At 45.8% G+C, this 19,443-nt stretch overlaps 1 protein-coding gene across 4 annotated transcripts in view; it reads right to left on the bottom strand.

Annotated features, from left to right (window-relative positions):
• FECH (ferrochelatase) overlaps positions 1 to 19,443 on the bottom strand; it is a 101,544-nt gene that overhangs the window by 62,754 nt on the left and 19,347 nt on the right. For 2 of the 4 annotated variants that reach the window (XM_053294896.1, XM_053294894.1), the window contains exons 7-10: positions 18,062 to 18,160; positions 15,115 to 15,222; positions 13,366 to 13,530; positions 8,266 to 8,325 (exon numbers count right to left, since the gene is read on the bottom strand). In XM_053294896.1, the coding sequence (XP_053150871.1) occupies positions 8,266 to 8,325; positions 13,366 to 13,530; positions 15,115 to 15,222; positions 18,062 to 18,160 (432 nt within the window). Of the gene's footprint in view, positions 1 to 1,655; positions 4,647 to 8,265; positions 8,326 to 13,365; positions 13,531 to 15,114; positions 15,223 to 18,061; positions 18,161 to 19,443 lie in introns of those variants that run through there. The other 2 variants (XM_053294897.1, XM_053294893.1) reach the window with 2 other exon arrangements.

Genomic DNA, 19,443 nt, shown 5'->3' on the forward strand with positions numbered 1-19,443 from the left:
AACTGACAAATTTAAAAAAAAACAAAAAAAAAAACACCTCACCAAACTGCAGATACTAGGGTTGCAGTTGGCGAGGATGGTCACAATTCCCCAGTTGCCAAAACTCAAATCCGTGATTGAGGAAACCATGATTGGCGAGGAACTGTATTGTTTACATTGACTGGAAGCAGCTCTCCAAGGTTTCAGTGTCTCTCTCAGACCTCTCTGGAGATGCCAAGGAGGGTAAATCTGGAACCTTCTGCATGCAAGCAGATGCTCTTCCAATTAATTATAGCCACATCAGCGCACACATGTAATCCAAATGCAAACCAAGGCAGACCTTGCTTAGTAAAAGGTACAATTCATGCTCACTATCACAAGATCAACTCTCCTCCCCAGTTGGTTTCACAGCCTGGTTTATTAACTAGTTAAACCACCGTTCTTAGCTTTACATAGGAACACACCAAGCTGCCTTTTACAGAGTCAAACCCTTGGTCCATCTAGCTCAGTATTGTCTACCCAGACCGGCAGCAGCTTCTCCAAGGTTGCAGGCAGGAATCCCTCTCAGCTCTATCTTGGATACCAGGGAGGGAACTTTGAACCTTCTGCATGCAAGCTAACAGATGCTCTTCCTAGAGCGGCCCCATCCCCTAAGGGGACTATCTTGCAGTGTTCACACATGTAGTCTCCTATTCAAATGCAAACCAGGGCAGACCCTGCTTAGAAAAGGGGACAATTCATGCTTGCTACCACAAATCCAGCACAATGGTGACAAAACAGCTCCATGATAGAACTGGGGTGGGCAATCTCTATGGCCTGTAAGTATAGCAGAAAACCTCATTTGCCATTATACCTGGACTGGTCCACGGTGGCTTGCTTACATCAACCTGAACAGAGACTCAGCTCCCACTCTTAGTCACTTTGCTACACTAGAGTGAAGTGTGTGGCCGCAATGGAACAAGACTTTAGCCCTATTCAGACATTATGTTGTACAATAGTTTAGATGTCTGTATACTTGTACATGTGTTTGTGCAGACGACTGTGCCTGCGTTCATATTAAAGGTTAACCTTGTACAGGCCTCTCAAATGCATACATACATCTAAGAGGTCTACTACACAGTGATGTAGATGCAAATTCAGAAGTGCAGGCATTCTCCATGACAGCACCCACAGCCATGCCCAACCAAACAGCCAGAGAAGCCGGGAAGTACTGGCATTTGGTCTCTGCACGTCCTGCCTCCACTACACCCTTACTACTGTGCCTGTGTTCAATATGCATGCAACAGTACTTCCAGTGACTGTTGCTGGTGTCTATCTGATGTTTCTTTTTAGAATGTGAGCCCTTTGGGGACAGGGTTCCATCTTATTTGTTTGTTATTTTCTATGTAAACCGCTCTGAGCCATTTTTGGAAGGGCTGTATAGAAATCAAATTATTATTATTATAACTGTACCAGTGTACAAAGTTGTAGCTGTGTACACTAGTAAGAGTGCTGAAGGTAATATCTAAATAGGGCTTATCTCCGGGCCTTGGCCTCTGTTTGTTCCCCACCCTCTATCAAAAGAATCTAGTTGTTGGCCAAGTGCTACAAAGGCAAGCTCCGCCTCCTAATTCTAGCCCCAAAATGCAACCCTCCTTCTCCCCAGCACCCTGACCCCCTTAAAGAAAAAAACCACACACAGCCCAACATTTTATTTTTCTGCATTAAAGAAATTTATAATCCCTCGCTTGTCGACAACTAACAGGTACAAGCTTGCTGCCAACTGTATCGTGCATTCGCTACGAGTTGAAAAATGTTCTCATAGATCACTTGGAGTTTAATTGACAACATGAATTAAATCCAGATCAATTTGCATCCATAGAAATCCCACAAAAACCACAGTGTCTTGACAGCTGGCAAGTGATAAGCAGATCTATAAAGTAGCTCTGAAGAACAGCCTCACGTTTTGACTTGTTCAAAGAGAAGGAAGCCCTCGGTGAAAAAAGAAAAGCTGGTTATGGAGAAATTCCTTACACAGAAGTATCAGTGCGACTAAAGTCAGTTCTGACAACAAGCTTCATAAACAGGACAGCTTCTGAAGCAACCCTATGAGTGTACTGGATAAGTTGCTGTTAAGTGTCAAACATTTAGAGAATGTTGACATTTACTGGTCATTCTTAAAATCTTAAGAATGACCAGTAAATGTCAACATTTCCTGCATTTCCCATGAGCTCTCTTAAGATTTTAAGAGTTCCCATGGGAAGTACAGGAAGTGTTGACATTTACCAGTAAATCTCAAAATGTCTTAACAATGTCTAAATCGCATCTTTGCTTCCATCAATTATTGATATGGGCCATTTACATGCCCCAGTTCTAAAATGTCAAACACAAGCCTTCGTAATACAGTACCAAGATTACCCACTGGGCGTCCTAACATCTTACGAATTACCAATAAATGTCAACACTAATTGCTTATCTGACATCTTGCTTGTAAAGCATCTCGGTGAACTGGAATTATCCTTTCCCTTCAATCGGCTCTCTCGTAAGTAGAACCCAAATTTTTGGATAGGTCCAGTTTACAGGTATCATCTACCCGACAAGTTGCAAGGATAGTGCATCCATTCTGGTGAGATATAGTTAGACACACACAAGGCATGTTTAATGGAAGTTCAATGGAGAAGGTGCACAAAAATGATTGCACACAATATCACATGAAGCCTGGAAAATGTGCAGAGATCAACAGCATCAACAGGGGATTTCCTGCAATGTTCACACTACACACAGAGTCTTTAACTGATGGCGGGACAATGACCAATCAATGGCCAACATACAAGTCAGTGCAAGTAGGGCTGCGGGTTCACCGGGAACCTTCAGCGTCCCTTAAGCAATGGCGCATTGTGCAGTCACACAAGGTGCCATCACCGCAAGGATGCTGGAGGCTCCCTGCAGACCCACAGTCACATTGACTTACTGCACACATGTCAGCCAACGCGGGCATTTCTCCTCTTGAAGACTATACATATTAAGTAGGCAGTGTGTACAATAAAACAGATCAATGAGTATTCTCCAACACCAGTTGGCCATTCTCCAAATTGACTGGGCAACATACAGTGCCCTCTGCTGATGCTGACAACTTGCACATGTATCCCAACAAATGCACATGGAAGTGGTTTGTATGAATGGGTCATCCATTTACAACTTGCTCATATGACAAGGCCTTGTGAATTAGAACGAGCCTCAGCTCACAGGTTCAGGTATAAGCATGTTGCATGGATGTATCTATGATTGGGGAGATGTGAAGGCACATCAGTACTCTGCAAATAGACCCACAAATCTACATGCTATCAGTCAACACACTGTACTTTCAAATAGCTTTGTCGCCCAAACAAGATGTGGTCATTTCTTCTCATATAAAGCGTCAAAGAACAAAAACTTTCCTAAGTACAATATGGAAATCTCCAAAAGAAAGAAACTTGGTAAACGTAGTCTGGATAACTCTTGTTGTCCAAGGAACATTCTGCTGGGCTGATGCAGAATCACTTCTGCATGAAGGGGGGGGGGGGGAGAAAAAATCCAAGGAGAAAACAAAATAAATCTCCATTTCAAAAAAATATACATGCTATTTGTGTTTTTAAAAAATTATTAGATGTCACTTGATCATCAAAACCCAGCTGATAACAGACTAGGAATAGCAGCAGGCTGGTCAGTGTGTTAGCTACAGCGCTCTGACAGTGTAAAAAAGGACCACAAAAATAGTAGTATATCCTACGTGGAAGGCTTGACATTAATATTGTTATGGCAAGTGCATATTAAGAGCTCTCTGCAATTGATGTTGCAACTCTTAAATGAAGATCTTTGGAGCAGTCATTCTGGATTTAATGCTACTTCTCTGGAGGAGAACTGACCCCTACGAGCCGAAATCCATGAGTCACGTCTTTCCTCACAGCATCACAGACAGAGGCGGCCCTTCCGTGAGGCAGGGGGAGGTGGTTGCCTCAAGCTTGGCTACGAGGAGGGGCTCAGGAGTCGGCAAGCACTGACCCTCCTGCTACTGCAGACAGAGCCACCCATAGAGAGGATGGAGTGTCATGTTGTCCTTCACCTCAGGCAGCAAGATGTCTGGGACTACTCCGATTGCTAAAGTCTATAGGAAGTACTCTGACATCAGCAGCTCATGATCAGTCGGTATCAGTCAATTTTTCAGCACTTGGTGCTGGCTTGATACTGTGAGATGCTAAGAATCCCCTGAAGGCCTACCCATTTCAGGAGACAAGTGTTCTTAGCAACACACAGGATGAAGCCCTTAAAAATTACTTCCCTTCCAATACAAGATCCCTCAATGGGGGTGGGGGGATTCAAAGTCCTCCCTCTTTCTCCCCAGTGCACATCCCATTCAGGACCAAAGGCCACTTCACATATGAGGTAGGGCGAAAATGTCGTATGTGAAGCAGCCCCAAGAGGAGCTAAAGAAAGAAGAGCAATTGGGCACCCTTTGCAGAATCTGCAGGGTTACTCCGTCAAATAGCCAGAGGATGTCCCTTTGCAAATGCACATCACAGTTCTTGACTGGCAAAGAAGGATTTCATCTCTCGGCAGGTGGGATTCACGCAAAGTGGACAACTGAGGGTTAACTGCTTGGAGCATATTTCATTCGACCGCAGATGCGAATAGACCAAGTCCGCCAGTGCCTGAAAGTCCAGAAAGAATTTTTAAAAAACCGACCAACCAAAACACACTTCCAAACTGGCAAGAGTTGGTAAACAATCCCATCAATAGCCCTATTCAGACATTATGTTGAATGAGCATACAGATGTCTGTACACTCACACATGTGTTTGTGTAAATGACTAAACCTGCATTCATTTTTTAAAAAATGATCCTGGGTGCAGGCCTTCTGAAATGCAGGGTACAGTTAGAAAGTGTACTGCTGCACCTGTGTTCAACATAATGTGTGAATAACGGTACCTGTGTACAGTTCTGTACATGTGTGCAGTATACATCAGGCCTGCACAACATAAGGTCCAGACCCCAGATGAGGGCCATGGGGACTTTTTTGCTGGCCCTCGGGTAGGAAAATCTTGCTGCTGCAGCACCCTAGAAAAGCAGATGGTCACTCTCTGGGTCAGTTCTAGTGCCTGAGCAGGGAGAGGGCCTGTTTTCTGGGCACTATTCTAGTTAAAACTGTGGGTCCCTTGACCAAGGGGAAAGAGCCACACATAACTAATAACTACTTTCATTAATATTTTAAATAATTAATTTTAATGTAATAATGTGCTGAAAATTGACCTTGGCCACCAAATACCATGTTGTGGTTGTTTCCGGCCCATGGGGCATCTGGAGTTGTGTACCCTTGGTATACATTCATTGGACAAGCGTTGAACATAACATGTGAAAAGGGCTAAAGTTTGTTACAGTACTTTAGAAATAATGACTATTATGACTTTTGGACTTTTCTTGCAAGATGAGGGCAGGATCAGGAGCAAACTGCTACACAAGAATTTCCCAGGTCACATGGTTTTTTTTAAAGGTGTGTTTCAGAAACAGAATATTTAGTTTATTGAACTTCTGGAATATTCATAATCTGCCTTTACATCCAGTAAGGGGAGTTTCAAATTATTATTCACACACACACACACACACACACACAACTGAAACCACCCCCCACCCCACAAAAAACCCACAGAACCACCCTACACAGTAACAGTAAGCAAATCAGGGCATATGCAAACTGAATTCTCAGTTAACTCCAGTAGATAACTTGTATGCAAATGTGAGCCTGAATAGCACAATTTTTATCTGTGCCTAAAAATCACACCAATACAATTACCATTTGTTTAGCACTTTTTGCGTATGCAAAATGGTGTGCATGTTTTATTTATTTATTTATTTAGATTAGATTAGATTAGATTTGTATACCGCCCTTCCAAAATGGCTCAGGAAGCCATTTCAATGGCTTCATCAAAACTTTGGCCAGCTAGCTATTGTCGGACTACAGCTCCCAACATCCCCAGTCACAGTGGTCAATAGTCAGAAAGGATGGCGTTGTAGTCCAACAACAGATGGAGGGCCAAAGTTGTGCAGCCCTGCTTTGCAGGCTTGAAGGATGGCATCAAGGTAATACATTTAAGGCAAGTGTTACGGTGAGCTGAAGCCTAGAGGGAGTGGCTTCCCAAAGACGGTCTGATGAGTTCATGGAATAGGCAAGATTCACAAGAACAGCCCTGCTGGACCAGGCCCAAGGCCTATCTAGTCCAGCATCCAAGGCCTATTTAGCCCACTGTTTCACACTGGGGCCCACCAGATGCCTCTGAGAAACCCACAGGCAAGAGGTGAGGGCATGCCCTGCCTCCTGATGCTGCTCCCCTGCAACTGGCAGGTAAGCAGATACATCCAAATTCAAAGCCACTATCTTAGTCAACACACTAGGCAAGATCTAGTGAGATCTATCAGTCAGATCTCCGAGGGCAGAAAATTCTACCGGCTGGGTGCCATCACCCTGCCCTGTGTCCCTGTCCCCAGCCACACCTCAATGGCAGGGGGACACAAAGCAGGGCTTCCCGCAATGATCAGAGCAAGCCAGCATGTTTGTTTGAAATACTATTGTTGGTTGCAAAATTAGACTCCATAACCCACTTGGAACATTGCAATAAATCTGCCACTTCCACTTGGCTATCAAAATATTTGGGCAATAACAGACAGAATGTTACTATCATTCTGGCCGCATTCAGACTCCAGTTATGTGCAAATGTTTGCATGCACAGCAACTAGCACCCCCAGATGTGGATGTACATCCACATCCACATCCACATCAAAAGATACTCCAGTTCCGTGGGGCCTTGATGAGAATGCAAATGTGCATCCACTTCTGCTTACTGCAGACAAGTCGGCTTCTGCACATGGATCTCGTGTGCTGGACCATGGCATCTGTCTTTACATAATTTCGAAGACTGAAAAGCAGGGCTGCGAACTTCAGCGGATGCAGCCAACCAACTAAATTAATCACTACTTAATCAGGAGTGCTGACAAACAAGGAATTCTGGGCCCAAAGAACCAGTTGCTATGTGGGCTGCAAACACAGTTTTCAATGGATTTTGAGAAAGTCAAGAAATGAATGTTTTAAAGCACTTGGTTATAGAATGCAAGTTAAGCAGCAGGATAAAAAAATAAACCAGGTTATGGACAAGCACTAGGTAGACAGGATTTCATAGACAGGCAGCACTCCCCTTCCCCTCTTTTAGTTAGTTATTGGGGCTGTATGTTGGAATGTCCAATTTTGAAAAATGTGTTGCACACCCTCGGCGCTACACAGAGGTGAGCATTCCCAGCACAACAGCTCTGTGCAGTACCTGCAGTTACTCTGCAACCAGAGGCCATGGAGATGCCGAAAAAGACTTAGGGGGTATCTGGGAACTGTAGTTCCTCCCAACACTTTCCCCATGGGGCACACTTTCCAGATGTCCCCTTTGCATCTTTCCCAGCATTCCCCTTGGTCTCCAGTTATGGATAAAAGCCTCCTCCAGTACCAGAGACGGTAGGAACAGTGCACAGGTGGCCACACCAGGAGTGCCCACCTCTGCATAGCACCAAGGAGGTGTGGCACCTTTGTCAGAATCAGACAGTCCAACACAGTCCTACGACTAAATCCCACTGAAATCAATCAGACAAGTTAACTTAACGTCTCAGTGATTTCAATGTTCATTGATCTCATGACTAAACTAATCTGGATGCTACCCAATGTTCGCAAAGGGAGAGAATGTATACTGTATATGGTCTGCCAAATACACTTAGAAAATTATCCAAGATTTAGAGCAGGGATAGGCAATCTTGGCTTTCCAGCTATTGCTGAACTACAGCTCCCATCATCCCCAGCCACAATGTATTGTGGCTGGGAAAGACAGAAGCTGATGTTCTACAACAGCTGGAGAGCCAAGATTACCTGCCCCCAATTTAGAATCTTTGAGAAATCTGGGAGAGGAGATCAAGAAAAGACCCTAAAGCATGTATCACTAGGTGCTCCGCTGCACACCAAAAGACTTCTCTCTGTTCTCAAACATCTTAAGCAGCTCAGTGAAGAACGGGTAGTTGTATGTTTACTCAGTTGTGCCTGGCAGATGCAATCCAGAGAGACAGAACTGCTTCCATTTTTTCCTCCAGGCCCCCAAGCAGAGAATGTGAAGCAGAGAACTAGCAATTGCTCGGAAACGAGATGGTTGCGAGAAAGTTCCTGATGCATAAGAGGTAGAAAGGCAAAGCCCATTAGTGCTGATTTTTCCGAGACCCCAACATTTCCCGCAAGGACTGTATTTACCTTGGCAAACAATGGGTTTCCATTCAGAGATTCCGCTCTTCTGATGTTTTCAACCCCACACTAGAAAAGGAAGGGAGGGAGAGAGGGTTCAGAAGTGGTACCACTCTACATAGATTCAATTAGGTTTCCAATAAGGTCCTCTAGTGAGGAGCGGCTCTTTTATGAGGCCATGTGAGATGAATGCCTTAGGCAGCAAACTGTTGAGGTGCTACAGGGCAGTGAGCTCCTACCCCTCACCGCTGCTACCATCAGAGCAACCCCTTCAAGACTGATCTGAACATTGCAAGTGTTGCAAAGGAATGCCTCCCCCCACCCACTCCTTGCAAAGCTTACCTAGAAACACAGGAAGCTGCCTTCTACTGAGTCAGACTATTGGTCCATCTAGCTCAGTACTTTCTACTCAGACTGGCAGCAGCTTCTCCAAGGCTGCAGAGGCAGGAGACTCTCAGCCCTATCTGGAAATGCCAGGGAGGGAACTTGGCACCTTCTGCCTGCAAGCACACAGATGCTATTCCCAGAGTGGCCTCATCCCCTTAGGGGAATATCTTACAGTGCTCACACCATGTAGTCTCCCATTCAAATGCAAACCAGGGTAGACCCTGCTTAGGGACAGCAAGCATGAATAGGACATTTCATGCTTGCTGCCACAAGACCAGGTCTTACAGGAAACACAAGGAGAGGAGGCTGCTGGCAAGTTTCCTTCCTCCATGCCGCTTTCAAAGCTCAGAAAGGTCGGCTTTGAAAGGGAGCTAGTCCCAATCACGGTTGAGGGGCAAGGCAGTACAGGTGGCCCTGATTATTCAAAGGGGGTTCCGTTCCCATCAATTTCCACAAATAATGAAACTGCGTAAAAAGAGGCCTTAACCCTATGGGGATTGTGGGGGTTAGCTTGAGCTTTAAAAAAATGCTAAAATCAGGGAAGGGGCAGAAATAAGGGTAGAAAAGCATAGTACCTTGTTCTCCAGGAATGCCCCCCAAATCACTGTTCCCTCTGCAGGCGCTCACGAGTTTTCTGATGTCTGCTCAGTTAATTTTAGATTCCACTCAGGCTGAATTAGGAATGCCCCACTCTCAATGCATCTGTGCACACAGTGCCGTGATACTGCCACCCAGAACAAAACTCATTCCGCACAGAGATGAAGAAATTAGAGGGACCGCTGCCCTAAATCCCCTTATTTTTCATTTAAAATCTCCCTCCCCTTTCTTTTTTTTACAAGAAAAAAGCTCATATCCAGCTTAGGGTTGTGAGAGGGCTAGTACATGCCCATCCTCCCTTGAATCAGAATCTGGAACCATCAATTAACAGCTGTGATGTTTTTAATGAGATTTTCTGGATAAAGTCTCTTGTATTCGGGACAACTTAGACCCCACAATTATTAAGGAACCTAAATGCAGATCAGTTTCAGTTTATGACTCCTGGTGATGTGGATAAGCTGCTGGGAGCAGTGCAGCCTACCACCTGTTCTCTTGGTCCTCGTCCAAGATGGCTTATACTATCTGGCGGGGGGGGGGTGTTGTAGGAGGCCTGAGATTATAAATGCTTCTCTGAGGGAGAGCAGGATGCTTCCTTGTTTTAAGGGGGCAATTATTAGACCACGTCTGCATTGGATCCCTCAGAGTAAAGCACCTACAGGCCTGTTGCCAACCTCCCATGGCTAGGCAAGGTAATTGATAGGATGCTGGCCTCCAAGCTAAAGACAGTCTTGGAGGAAACGGATTATGTAGACCCTTTTCAACTTGGTTTTCGGACAGGCTATGGGGTGGTGACTGCCTTAGTCAGCCTGATGGATTATGTCCAATGGGGAATTGACAGAGGGAGTATGACTCTTTTGGTTCCTTTGGATCTCTCGGTGGCTTTTGATACTATACACCACAGTATCCTTCTGGACTATCAGAGGGTTGGGTGTGGAAGGCACTGTTTTATGGTGGTTCCGCTCCTACCTCTTGGGCAGATTTCAGATGGTGTCCCTCGGGGACAGTTCTTCAAAATATGAACTTTTATAAAGTGTCCCCAGGGCTCCATACTGTCTCCAATGCTTTTTAATATCTACAGGAAACCTCTGGGAGAGACCATCAGGAGATTGGGTGCAGGAGATTTGGTGCAGGGTGTTATCAGTATGCTGATGACACCCAAATCTATTTCTCCATGTCAACATCATCAGGAGAATTTACATTCATTTACATTTATACCCCGCTATTATTATTGTTGTTGTTGTTGTTGTTTACACAGTCAGACAGGTGACACTGACTGGTTTGTTTTATCCAGACATCGAGTCCTTCCCAAGGACCTGGGATGGCTGAATTTTATTATCAATGTTGTTGCTTATTTATTATTATTATTTCTTCTATACCGCCCTTTCTAGTATAGATTTCTATACCGCCCTTCCAAAAATGTCTCAGGGCGGTTTACACAGAGAAATAATACATAAATAAGATGGCTCTCTGTCCCCAAAGGGCTCACAATCTAAAAAGAAACATAAGATAGACACCAGCAACAGTCACTGGAGGTACTGTGCTGGGGTGAATAAGTCCTCTTCCTCCAAGGAGCCCAGAGCAGTGTACTACATACTTAAGATTCTCCTCACAACAACCCTGTGAAGTAGGTTAGGCTGAGAGAGAAGTGACTGGCCCAGTCACCCAGCAAGTATCATGGCTGAATGGGGATTTGAACTCGGGTCTCCCCGGTCCTAGTCCAGCACTCTAACCACTACACCACACTGGCTCAGAAAAAAGGCATAACCTCCCTAAGTACCTGCCTGGAAGCAGTGGTGGGCTGGATGAGGGATAACAAACCGAGACTGAATCCAAATAAGACGGAGGTACTCGGGAGACGATTTTGGTCTGCCGGTTCTGGATGGGGTGACACTTCCCCAGAAGGAACAGGTAAGCAGTCTGGGGGTGCTTCTGGACCCAAACCTCTCCCTGGTGTCTCAGAGGTTGAGGCAGTGGCCAGAGGTGCTTTCTATCAGTTTCGGCTGATACGCCAGCTGCATCAATTTCTTGAGATAAACGGCCTCAGAACAGTGGTACATGTGCTGGCAACCTCGAATGGACTACTGCAATGCACTTTCTGCGGGGCTGCTTTGTACATAGTCCGGAAACTCCAGCCGATACAGAATACAGCAGCCAGGCTGGTCTCCAGGTCCTCTCAGGGAGACCATATTACTCCTGTATTAAAAGAGCTACACTGGCTGACGATAAGATTCCAGGCAAAATACAAGAGCTGGTTATGATCTATAAAGCCCTAAACGGTTTAGGCCCTGGGTATTTAAGAGAACATCTTCTTCACTATAAGCCCCATTGCCCACTGGGATCATCTGGAGAGGTTCATCTGCAGTTCCCACCAGCTCCTCTAATGGCTTCACAGGGACGGGTCTTCTCTGATGCCACCCTGAGACTCTGGAATGTGCTCCCTGCTGAAAAGAGCCTCCCCATCTTTGACTTTTAAACAGTCTCTAAATATACATTTATTCACCCAAGCTTTTTAACTGGACTTATCATTTTAAATTGTTTTAAGGTCTTCATTTCTGCTCTAATTTGTTTTATTTTGCTGTAAACCACCCAGAGACCCAAGTTTGGGATGGTGTACACCTAATGGCGCAGCGGGGAAAGGACTTGATTAGCAAGCCAGAGGTTGCCAGTTTGAATCCCCGCTGGAAACACCTATATCTGGCAGCAGCGATATAGCAAGATGCTGAAAGGCATCTTTTCAACCTGCGCGGGAGGAGGCAATGGTAAACCCCTACTATATTCTACCAAGAAAACCACAGGGCTCTGTGGGTGCCAGGAGTCGACACCAACTCGACAGCACACTTTATCTTTACACATATCATAAAGAAATAAACACTCAAGCAAGACACACACAGAAAGAGAAAGACAGAAAGGGATGGTATGCTTGGTGAGAAAATGTGGGGCTGGCAAGGAGGAGGGCAACACCCCCTTGTCCCAAATGAGGAGCCTCCATTGGGTCCAGCAACATCTGGGGACCCAAGGATGAGAGTCCATGTATTAAGGCCACAGGAGGCTCTCTTATAGTGAATTACACAACTCAACCATCTAGCCAAAGACAGCCTACATGGACTGGCCGTAGCTCTGCAGGGTATCAAACAAGAGTCTTTCCTAGCACGACCTGGAAATGTCAGAGAATCAACCTAGGACTTTCTGCACGTAAAGCATTTGCTCTGTCATTGAGCTACAGCCTAATTCTCATAAAAATATTTTGGTGCTAGGTTTTAATTATTGAAAGACACTTTGGTAGCCAGCTGAAAAACGGGGTATGGATATAAATAAATCTACAGCTTGATGCTAAACATGTTCACTTGAAAATAAATATTGTACCATCAAATTCAAAGGGGCTTTAGGGATGTGCACGGAACCACTTGGGCCGGTTTCGTCTCGGATGAATTAGGTCCGGTCACTGAGCTGGCCTGAAAGAGTTTACGGACTGGTTTGGGGGTATATTTGAAAAGGGAAATCCGGTGAGGATTCCCCTTTACAAGTAAAGGGGGATTCCCTAAAATAAGATGGTGTGTGTATGTATGTGTGTGCGCACACACGCGGAAGTACCTTTTCTTTCAAGCCTGCGGCGGCAGAGAATTTCCAGAGGCAGTAGGGGGAGGGGGGAGGTCCTCCAAGCCCCCCGCTGAGCTACCGAATGACAACCTGGCATGGCTGTGGCCTGGTGCGGGCCTCTGTGCACGCACGGAGGCCATTTTCATGGCCTCTGTGCGCGTGCAGAGACTTGAACCAGACCACAGCTGTCCCCGGTTGTCATTCGGGAGGTCAGCAGGGGGTTTGGAGACTCTCTGCCACCACTGCGGGCTTAAAATAAAAGGTACTTTCACTCCCCCCGTTATGTTAGGGAATCCCCCTTTACTTGTAAAGGAGAATCCTTGCCGGACTCCCCTTTACAAGTATATCCAGACCATCCACAAGCCAGTTCTTAGAACTAGGAGCCGGTCCGGCTAAAACCAAGCTGGCTTGCTCATCGCTACGGGACATGACCTCTGCCAAGTGTGCTTAGAAGCACAGCCTTCAACCTACATTTCTACCATCCCATGCCCAGAATGCCACTGGAGAGAAATCAGCCAACTGAGTTACCTCATTAGCCAAGACCTGTGCATATTCAATATCCAGCTCATAGAGTGTTTCGATGTGGTCACTAGTAAAAGCTATTGGAACCAGCAAAATGTTCTTCTTTCCTCTCTGGCAGAACCCTTTGATCGTCTCATCTGTTTGAGGACCTAGCCAGGGCATAGGGCCAACCTAGGGCAAAGAGAGAAAAGAAGAAATCATTTTAATTGTTGATTATGCTGTGCCATCAACATGCCTGACATTTTACAGATGAAAGTAAGTATTGCAAGTTGGGCAGGAAGTAAAGACAGCTAGGATATGGAGGAAGAGTTAATGGGCATAAATGCATCAGAAAGTTTCCCTGAACCAATCTATCCATTTGTCATTCACATTTCCCCAAATTTGTGCCCAAGCGACTCACAATAGTTGGAAACTATTACTGAATTGTTTAAAAACCATACTTCATAGGGGAAAGAAACAGCATCACTCTCTCACACAGTTCACTAACTGCTCAATACACAGGGAGAAAGAGAAAATTTTAAAATAATCCGGTGAAGACATTCAAAAGGTTAAAAGGAGCCCCACTGAAATGAACAGAGGCAGCACATCACTCCACAGTGGAGACAGCAAACCAGGTGCTTGGAAGCTTCTACGGGTTGAAAAAAAAGAAAAAAGAACACCAGAACCTCTTTGCATGCTTGTTAGGATCAAAAGTGCCTTTTTGCTTTGCCTTTTTGCTAGCTGAAAGGCATCATCTCATACTGTGTGGGATATGGCAATGGTAAACCCCTCCTGTATTCTACCAAAGACAGCCACAGGGCTCTGTGGTCGCCAGGAGTCGACACCGACTCGACGGCACACTTTACTATATTTGCTAACGCAAAATATTTTTGACATAGGAGAATATTCAAACATGCATTCCTCCACCTGGGTTGCGATGTAAGAACACAGCTGGATCAGAACAAAGGTCTATCAAACCGAGAAGGAGAGCAGGTACGGACCTGCTCCTCCGCTCGCCACCACTTCCGTTATCCCAGCACTCCTCCCGGATCTCTTCAGTCAGCTGCCATGCTGACCGCGCAAATGGCCGCCGGGCATGCGGGAGGAGCGCTAGGGGTGTGCACGAACTGGTTCGGCAGTCTATTCACAGACCGCAGAATCGGTCCGAAAGACCAGCGTTTGAGCCGGTTCGGAGGCGGGGGTGGTTTACTTTAAGGTGCAGGGAGGGTGTCCTCACTGCCCCCGCTGCGTTCCCCCCACTGGCGCTGCTGTCAAAATCGCTGGCGTGGGGTGGCTGTATACCCTCTTGTCACAAACCGGCAACTTCCAGTATTACCGCCGACTGGGGAAGCAAGAGGGTACACAGCCGCCTTGTGCCAGCGATTTTGACAGCAGCGCTGGTGGGGGAAATGCAGCAGGGATTACAGCAAGGGGCTGTGTGAGCCCACGGTTTTAAAGGGACCGTGCCATGATTCAGAAGCCAAACTGCATTTCAAGCACATCCCTAAGAGTTACTTTACTTCTGCCCAATGGACAGCACTCAGCATGTGTTCATAAGAGTTGGCTGCAGATGCAACCATGGATGAAAACAGATGGAGTGATCCACAAGGAACATTCTCATATCTGGAGAGCTGTAGAAAGCACGGGACTACAAAGATCACAAGGTCAAGGATCACATCCTGTCTCATGAGCAAGTGGGCATGATGACCCATTTAAAGGGATACCCTCCTACACTGGGAGAGGAAGTCGGTGTAGAAGACCCCTCAGATCACATACCTTGGACTGCCACACAAGCCTATAAGGGTTGGAATAGGTAAGTTTCTCCATAACCCTCTGAACAGTAGCTCCCACTTCTTGCGGATATGGATCGCCGCGATTAACTACCTGCAGCACAAGAGGGACAGGCAGGACTTAGCCGTTGCAACTTAAGAGACTCCTTCGTGATTAATACAAACACCTTGAATGTTTCCTACATCATCGTATTATAATTAAACCCCATCTGCACAAGAGCCGGTCTTGTGGTAGCGAACATAAATTGCCCCCTTTGCTGAGCAGGGTTCCCATTGGTTTGCATTTGGATAGGTAACTACATTAGAGCGCTGTATATTGTTCCCCTTAGGGGATGAGGGTATAGCTCAATGGAAGAGCTTCTGCATGCTTACATTCAGGTTCACTCACTGGCATCCCCAGCTAGGTCTGGTAGAGACTCCTGCCTGTAACTTTGGAAAGCCACCCGTCAAGTGTAGACAATACTGAGCTAGAAGGACCAATGGTCTGACTCGGTATACTGTACTGCAATACTTATGAAATAAATGATACAATTCCTTTTGCTATTGCTTTGAACCACTAGATGGCACCAAATTTCCAAGAATAGCAAACTCCCTGTATTTCTGGAGGAAGAAAGGGGAGAAAAGAGAAAAGGAAGAAAATATCTATATATCCCTGACATTCAATAGCCCTGGTTTTCTAGGGTTTTTAACTGTTGGAATGTTTAAGTGGTTTTATTCTGTTTTTATAGTTTTTATTTTGTTAACTGGTCTTAATTGTTTTTATTTTGTTGTAAACTGCCCCGAGCCATTTTTGGAAGGGCGGTATATAAATCAATTGAATGAATGAATGAATGAATGAATGAATGAATGAATTCCCCAGAATCTGATATTGCAATTACTTTGACCAAAGAGCAAAACCAGCTCGCCAGGTATCTGGACCACTCTCAGACAAGCTATTCGTTAAAATCTGCAAATAATTCTTTCAACAATTGTTTCAACTGTAACGCTAGGGCAGGGGTAAGCAAGCTCATAGCTCAGCAACCGCTGGCGTGCCAAGGTTGCCCATTTTTGCCCGTGGGTTACAATCCCACTGTAGATCCATCTGGCAAGCAGGCTGCAGAGTGGCACTTCAAAAGCAACCGTCAAGCAGAACCTTTCACTCCAGGCTGTCGCGTACATGGGTGAGCCTCTATGCCAAGCGTGCTTCATCATAGCCAGAGCAATTTAACCACAAGCAGAGGCCTTTCTGCACCTCATGCAGGAAGCCGGGTCCCCCTTAGCCCTGCTTATTCTTCTACTGAAAGTCACTCTCTGCACTTGCAGGGCTGGGGAACACGCAAGCTGCAGATCTTCCTCGGCTGGAGATAAATTGCTCCGTCATAATGGAATCGATCAACACAGCACAGAGAAAAGGTAGCATAGAAGGGAGAAGCAGAGAGGTGCAAATGACAGAAGAGCCACTTCCCAAGCCCTCTGCCTGTGTGCCAGAAGAGGATCTGAGGGGAGAGAAGGGACTGGTGGCGGCCACCAATAATGGCTGATTGGCAAGCTACAGTAAGCCTAAATTTGCAGACCCCTGTAGTCACACATCTGTTTGTTGGAAGTAACCAAGTTGAGCCAGAGATACGCCCCCTGTTCACACCTCCTAGCAAGGCACTGGATGATATCCCAGCCTGCCTTGCACTGACCTTCAAACGGCAAGCTCTCCCAACATAGGCAGCTGCCATATACTGCGTCAGACTATTGGTCTATCTAGCTCAGTATTGTCTACACTGACTGGCAGTGGCTTCTCCAAGGTTGCAGGCAGGAATCTTTCTCAGCCCTATCTTGGAGATGTCAGGGAGAGAATTTGGAACCTTCGGCCTGTAAGCATGCAGATGCTATTCCCAGAGTGGCCTCATCCCCTAAAGGGAATATCTTACAGTGCTCACACATGTAGTCTCCCATTCAAATGCAAACCAGGGTGGACCCTGCTTAGCAAAGGGGACAAGTCATGCTGGCTGCCACAAGACCAGCTCTCTTCCTTTATGTTATTGCTTGGCAGCCATTGGTCCCAATTGCTGGCTCACCTGGAATGAAACAGAATGAAGAGCATGGGTTCATACAGAGGATCAACCTAAGGCAGAACATTACGGGGGGGTGATAAACTAATTTCAATTCCTGGTTACAAATCTAGGTTTCTCACCCTAAGGGACCATGCGGTTGCTACCATAGGGTGGATTCACACGATCACAGACAACTGGGTAACTGAGACTGCAAACAGATTCATGTTTTAAAGAAGACGGGGAACCATTTTTGCTTTACTTAATTATTTAAATAATTATTTTTCTAATATGGACTTTTCAGTAGGGTTTGAAATATAGTAACAACAGTAGGTTGTGTTGGGTAAAATCGAGTCGTATTGTGGAGTATATGTTTTGAATTATTATAGCAATGGTTTGTATGTATAGTTATTGTGAACCGCGCAGATAGGTAAGCAGGAAATCAATATTTACTTATGTGTAGAATTAAATAAATGAATGTAATTTGAATGTAAAAGCTATTAGAAAAGCCAATAAAAATTTAAAATGAGAGAGAGAGAGAGAGAGAGAGAGAGAGAGAGAGATTGCAAGTAGATTCCACATTATGTGTGAACCTACCCTCTGGATGGCAACAGCCCCTTTGTGCTTTGAGGGCATTGATTCAGCCAAAGAGCACTAATTACTCAGCCAATGCTTCCAGTCCACAATCCTCCCGATTCCCTTATCTACACATGTGGAGACAATATAAAGGGAGGAGATTTTTGTGGCCTGAGTGACAAACTGGTGGATGGATGAGCTACACCCCAACAGAGCAAGGGTTCTCAAGCTGTGGTCCAAGTTTGAGAACACCTTCAGTGGACAGAATTCAGCTGAGGAAAAATCCCTCCATAATAAGAAAAAGTTTAACTTCAGACGCAGCTTGCATTTACTCACAGACATTGGGAGAGAGTGAGCAGAGAAAAGGATAACAACGTCTTTCCTCTTGTCGGGTGGAAATAAGGCAAGTTCCTTCTGTATGTGGTCTGCAAAGCACTGAAAACAAACATGGGGTGGAGGGGAAGAGGTGCATGTCAAATACCAACTTTCCCAAGATGCTTAGTTGACTTTACAGTTCCCTTTGAAGAGCTGCTATATTGCTTGAAACATGCCAGGCAGAAGCAGCATATCTACTGAAGTGTTTTTCAATACAACAGACCATTTTTTTCAGCACCTTAGAGATGTCTCCCCTCATTTCAGGAGGCCTGTACCTAGTTTCACTTGTAAAACCAATGCTGGTACTGTCATTCGCACAAACAGCTGTAAAAGCACCTGTACAGACATCTAAATACAGGTACATTAGCCCTGTTCAGGCATTCAGAGAGAACGCCAAACACACTCACAAGGTTGAAAGCAGTGGTGTGCACAAACAAAAAAACAGTTTGGTTCAAATCTGAAACAATTTGAACTGAACTGCGTTGATCCGAATCAGTTCAGTCGAACCGACCGGCTGGTCCGGTCCATTCGATCAAACTGGTTCGGGCAGCCATAAACTTGTAAAGAGAAATCTGGTGAGGATCCCCCTTTACAAGTACAGGTGCTGAGGGACCCTTCCAGAGATAAGGAGCAGCCGGGCAGGGGCGGTGAGAAGAAATAAGCTGTTTGCTGGCCGGTACGGCAGCTGGCACTGCCACTTACCCTCCTGATGTGGCCCCAAGCATGCTTCCTCGTCCTTGACCAGCTGCCGGCTCGGTTCTGGCCTCTGTGCATACAAACCGTTTGTGCACACCCCTAGCTGAAAGGGAGTTGCAAGTCCCACCCCCAGGCTGTCACTCACTCTCCCCGTGCTTCATGCTAAGAGCAGTGTTCGTCTGAAGAGACAAACGCTGCAAGCATGGCTGCCCCCTTTCTGTGATCAGGAGGCTGGGGCTTCCTGATCACGGAAAGGGGGTAGTTGTGCTTACAGCGTTTCTCTCTTCAGACGAATGCTGCTCTAAGGGTGAAGAGCAGGCTCTAAGCTCTACACTCTTACAGCTCTAAGAGTGGGGAGGGAGAGTGACAGTCTGGGGGCAGGACTTCCAACCCCCTTTCAGCCTTGTAAGCGTGTTGTTGTTGTTATTATTATTTCGATTTCTATACCGCCCTTCCAAAAATGGCTCAGGGCGGTTTACACAGAGAAATAATAAATAAATAAATAAATAAATAAATAAAGATGGATCCCTGTCCCCAAAGGGCTCACAATCTAAAAAGAAACATGAGATAGACACCAGCAACGGTCACTGGAGGTACTGTGCCGGGGGTGGATAGGGGCAGTTACTCTCCCCCTGCTAAATAAAGAG

This window comes from Hemicordylus capensis, chromosome 2 (genome assembly GCF_027244095.1).
Source record: "Hemicordylus capensis ecotype Gifberg chromosome 2, rHemCap1.1.pri, whole genome shotgun sequence".
Taxonomy (NCBI): domain Eukaryota; kingdom Metazoa; phylum Chordata; class Lepidosauria; order Squamata; family Cordylidae; genus Hemicordylus; species Hemicordylus capensis.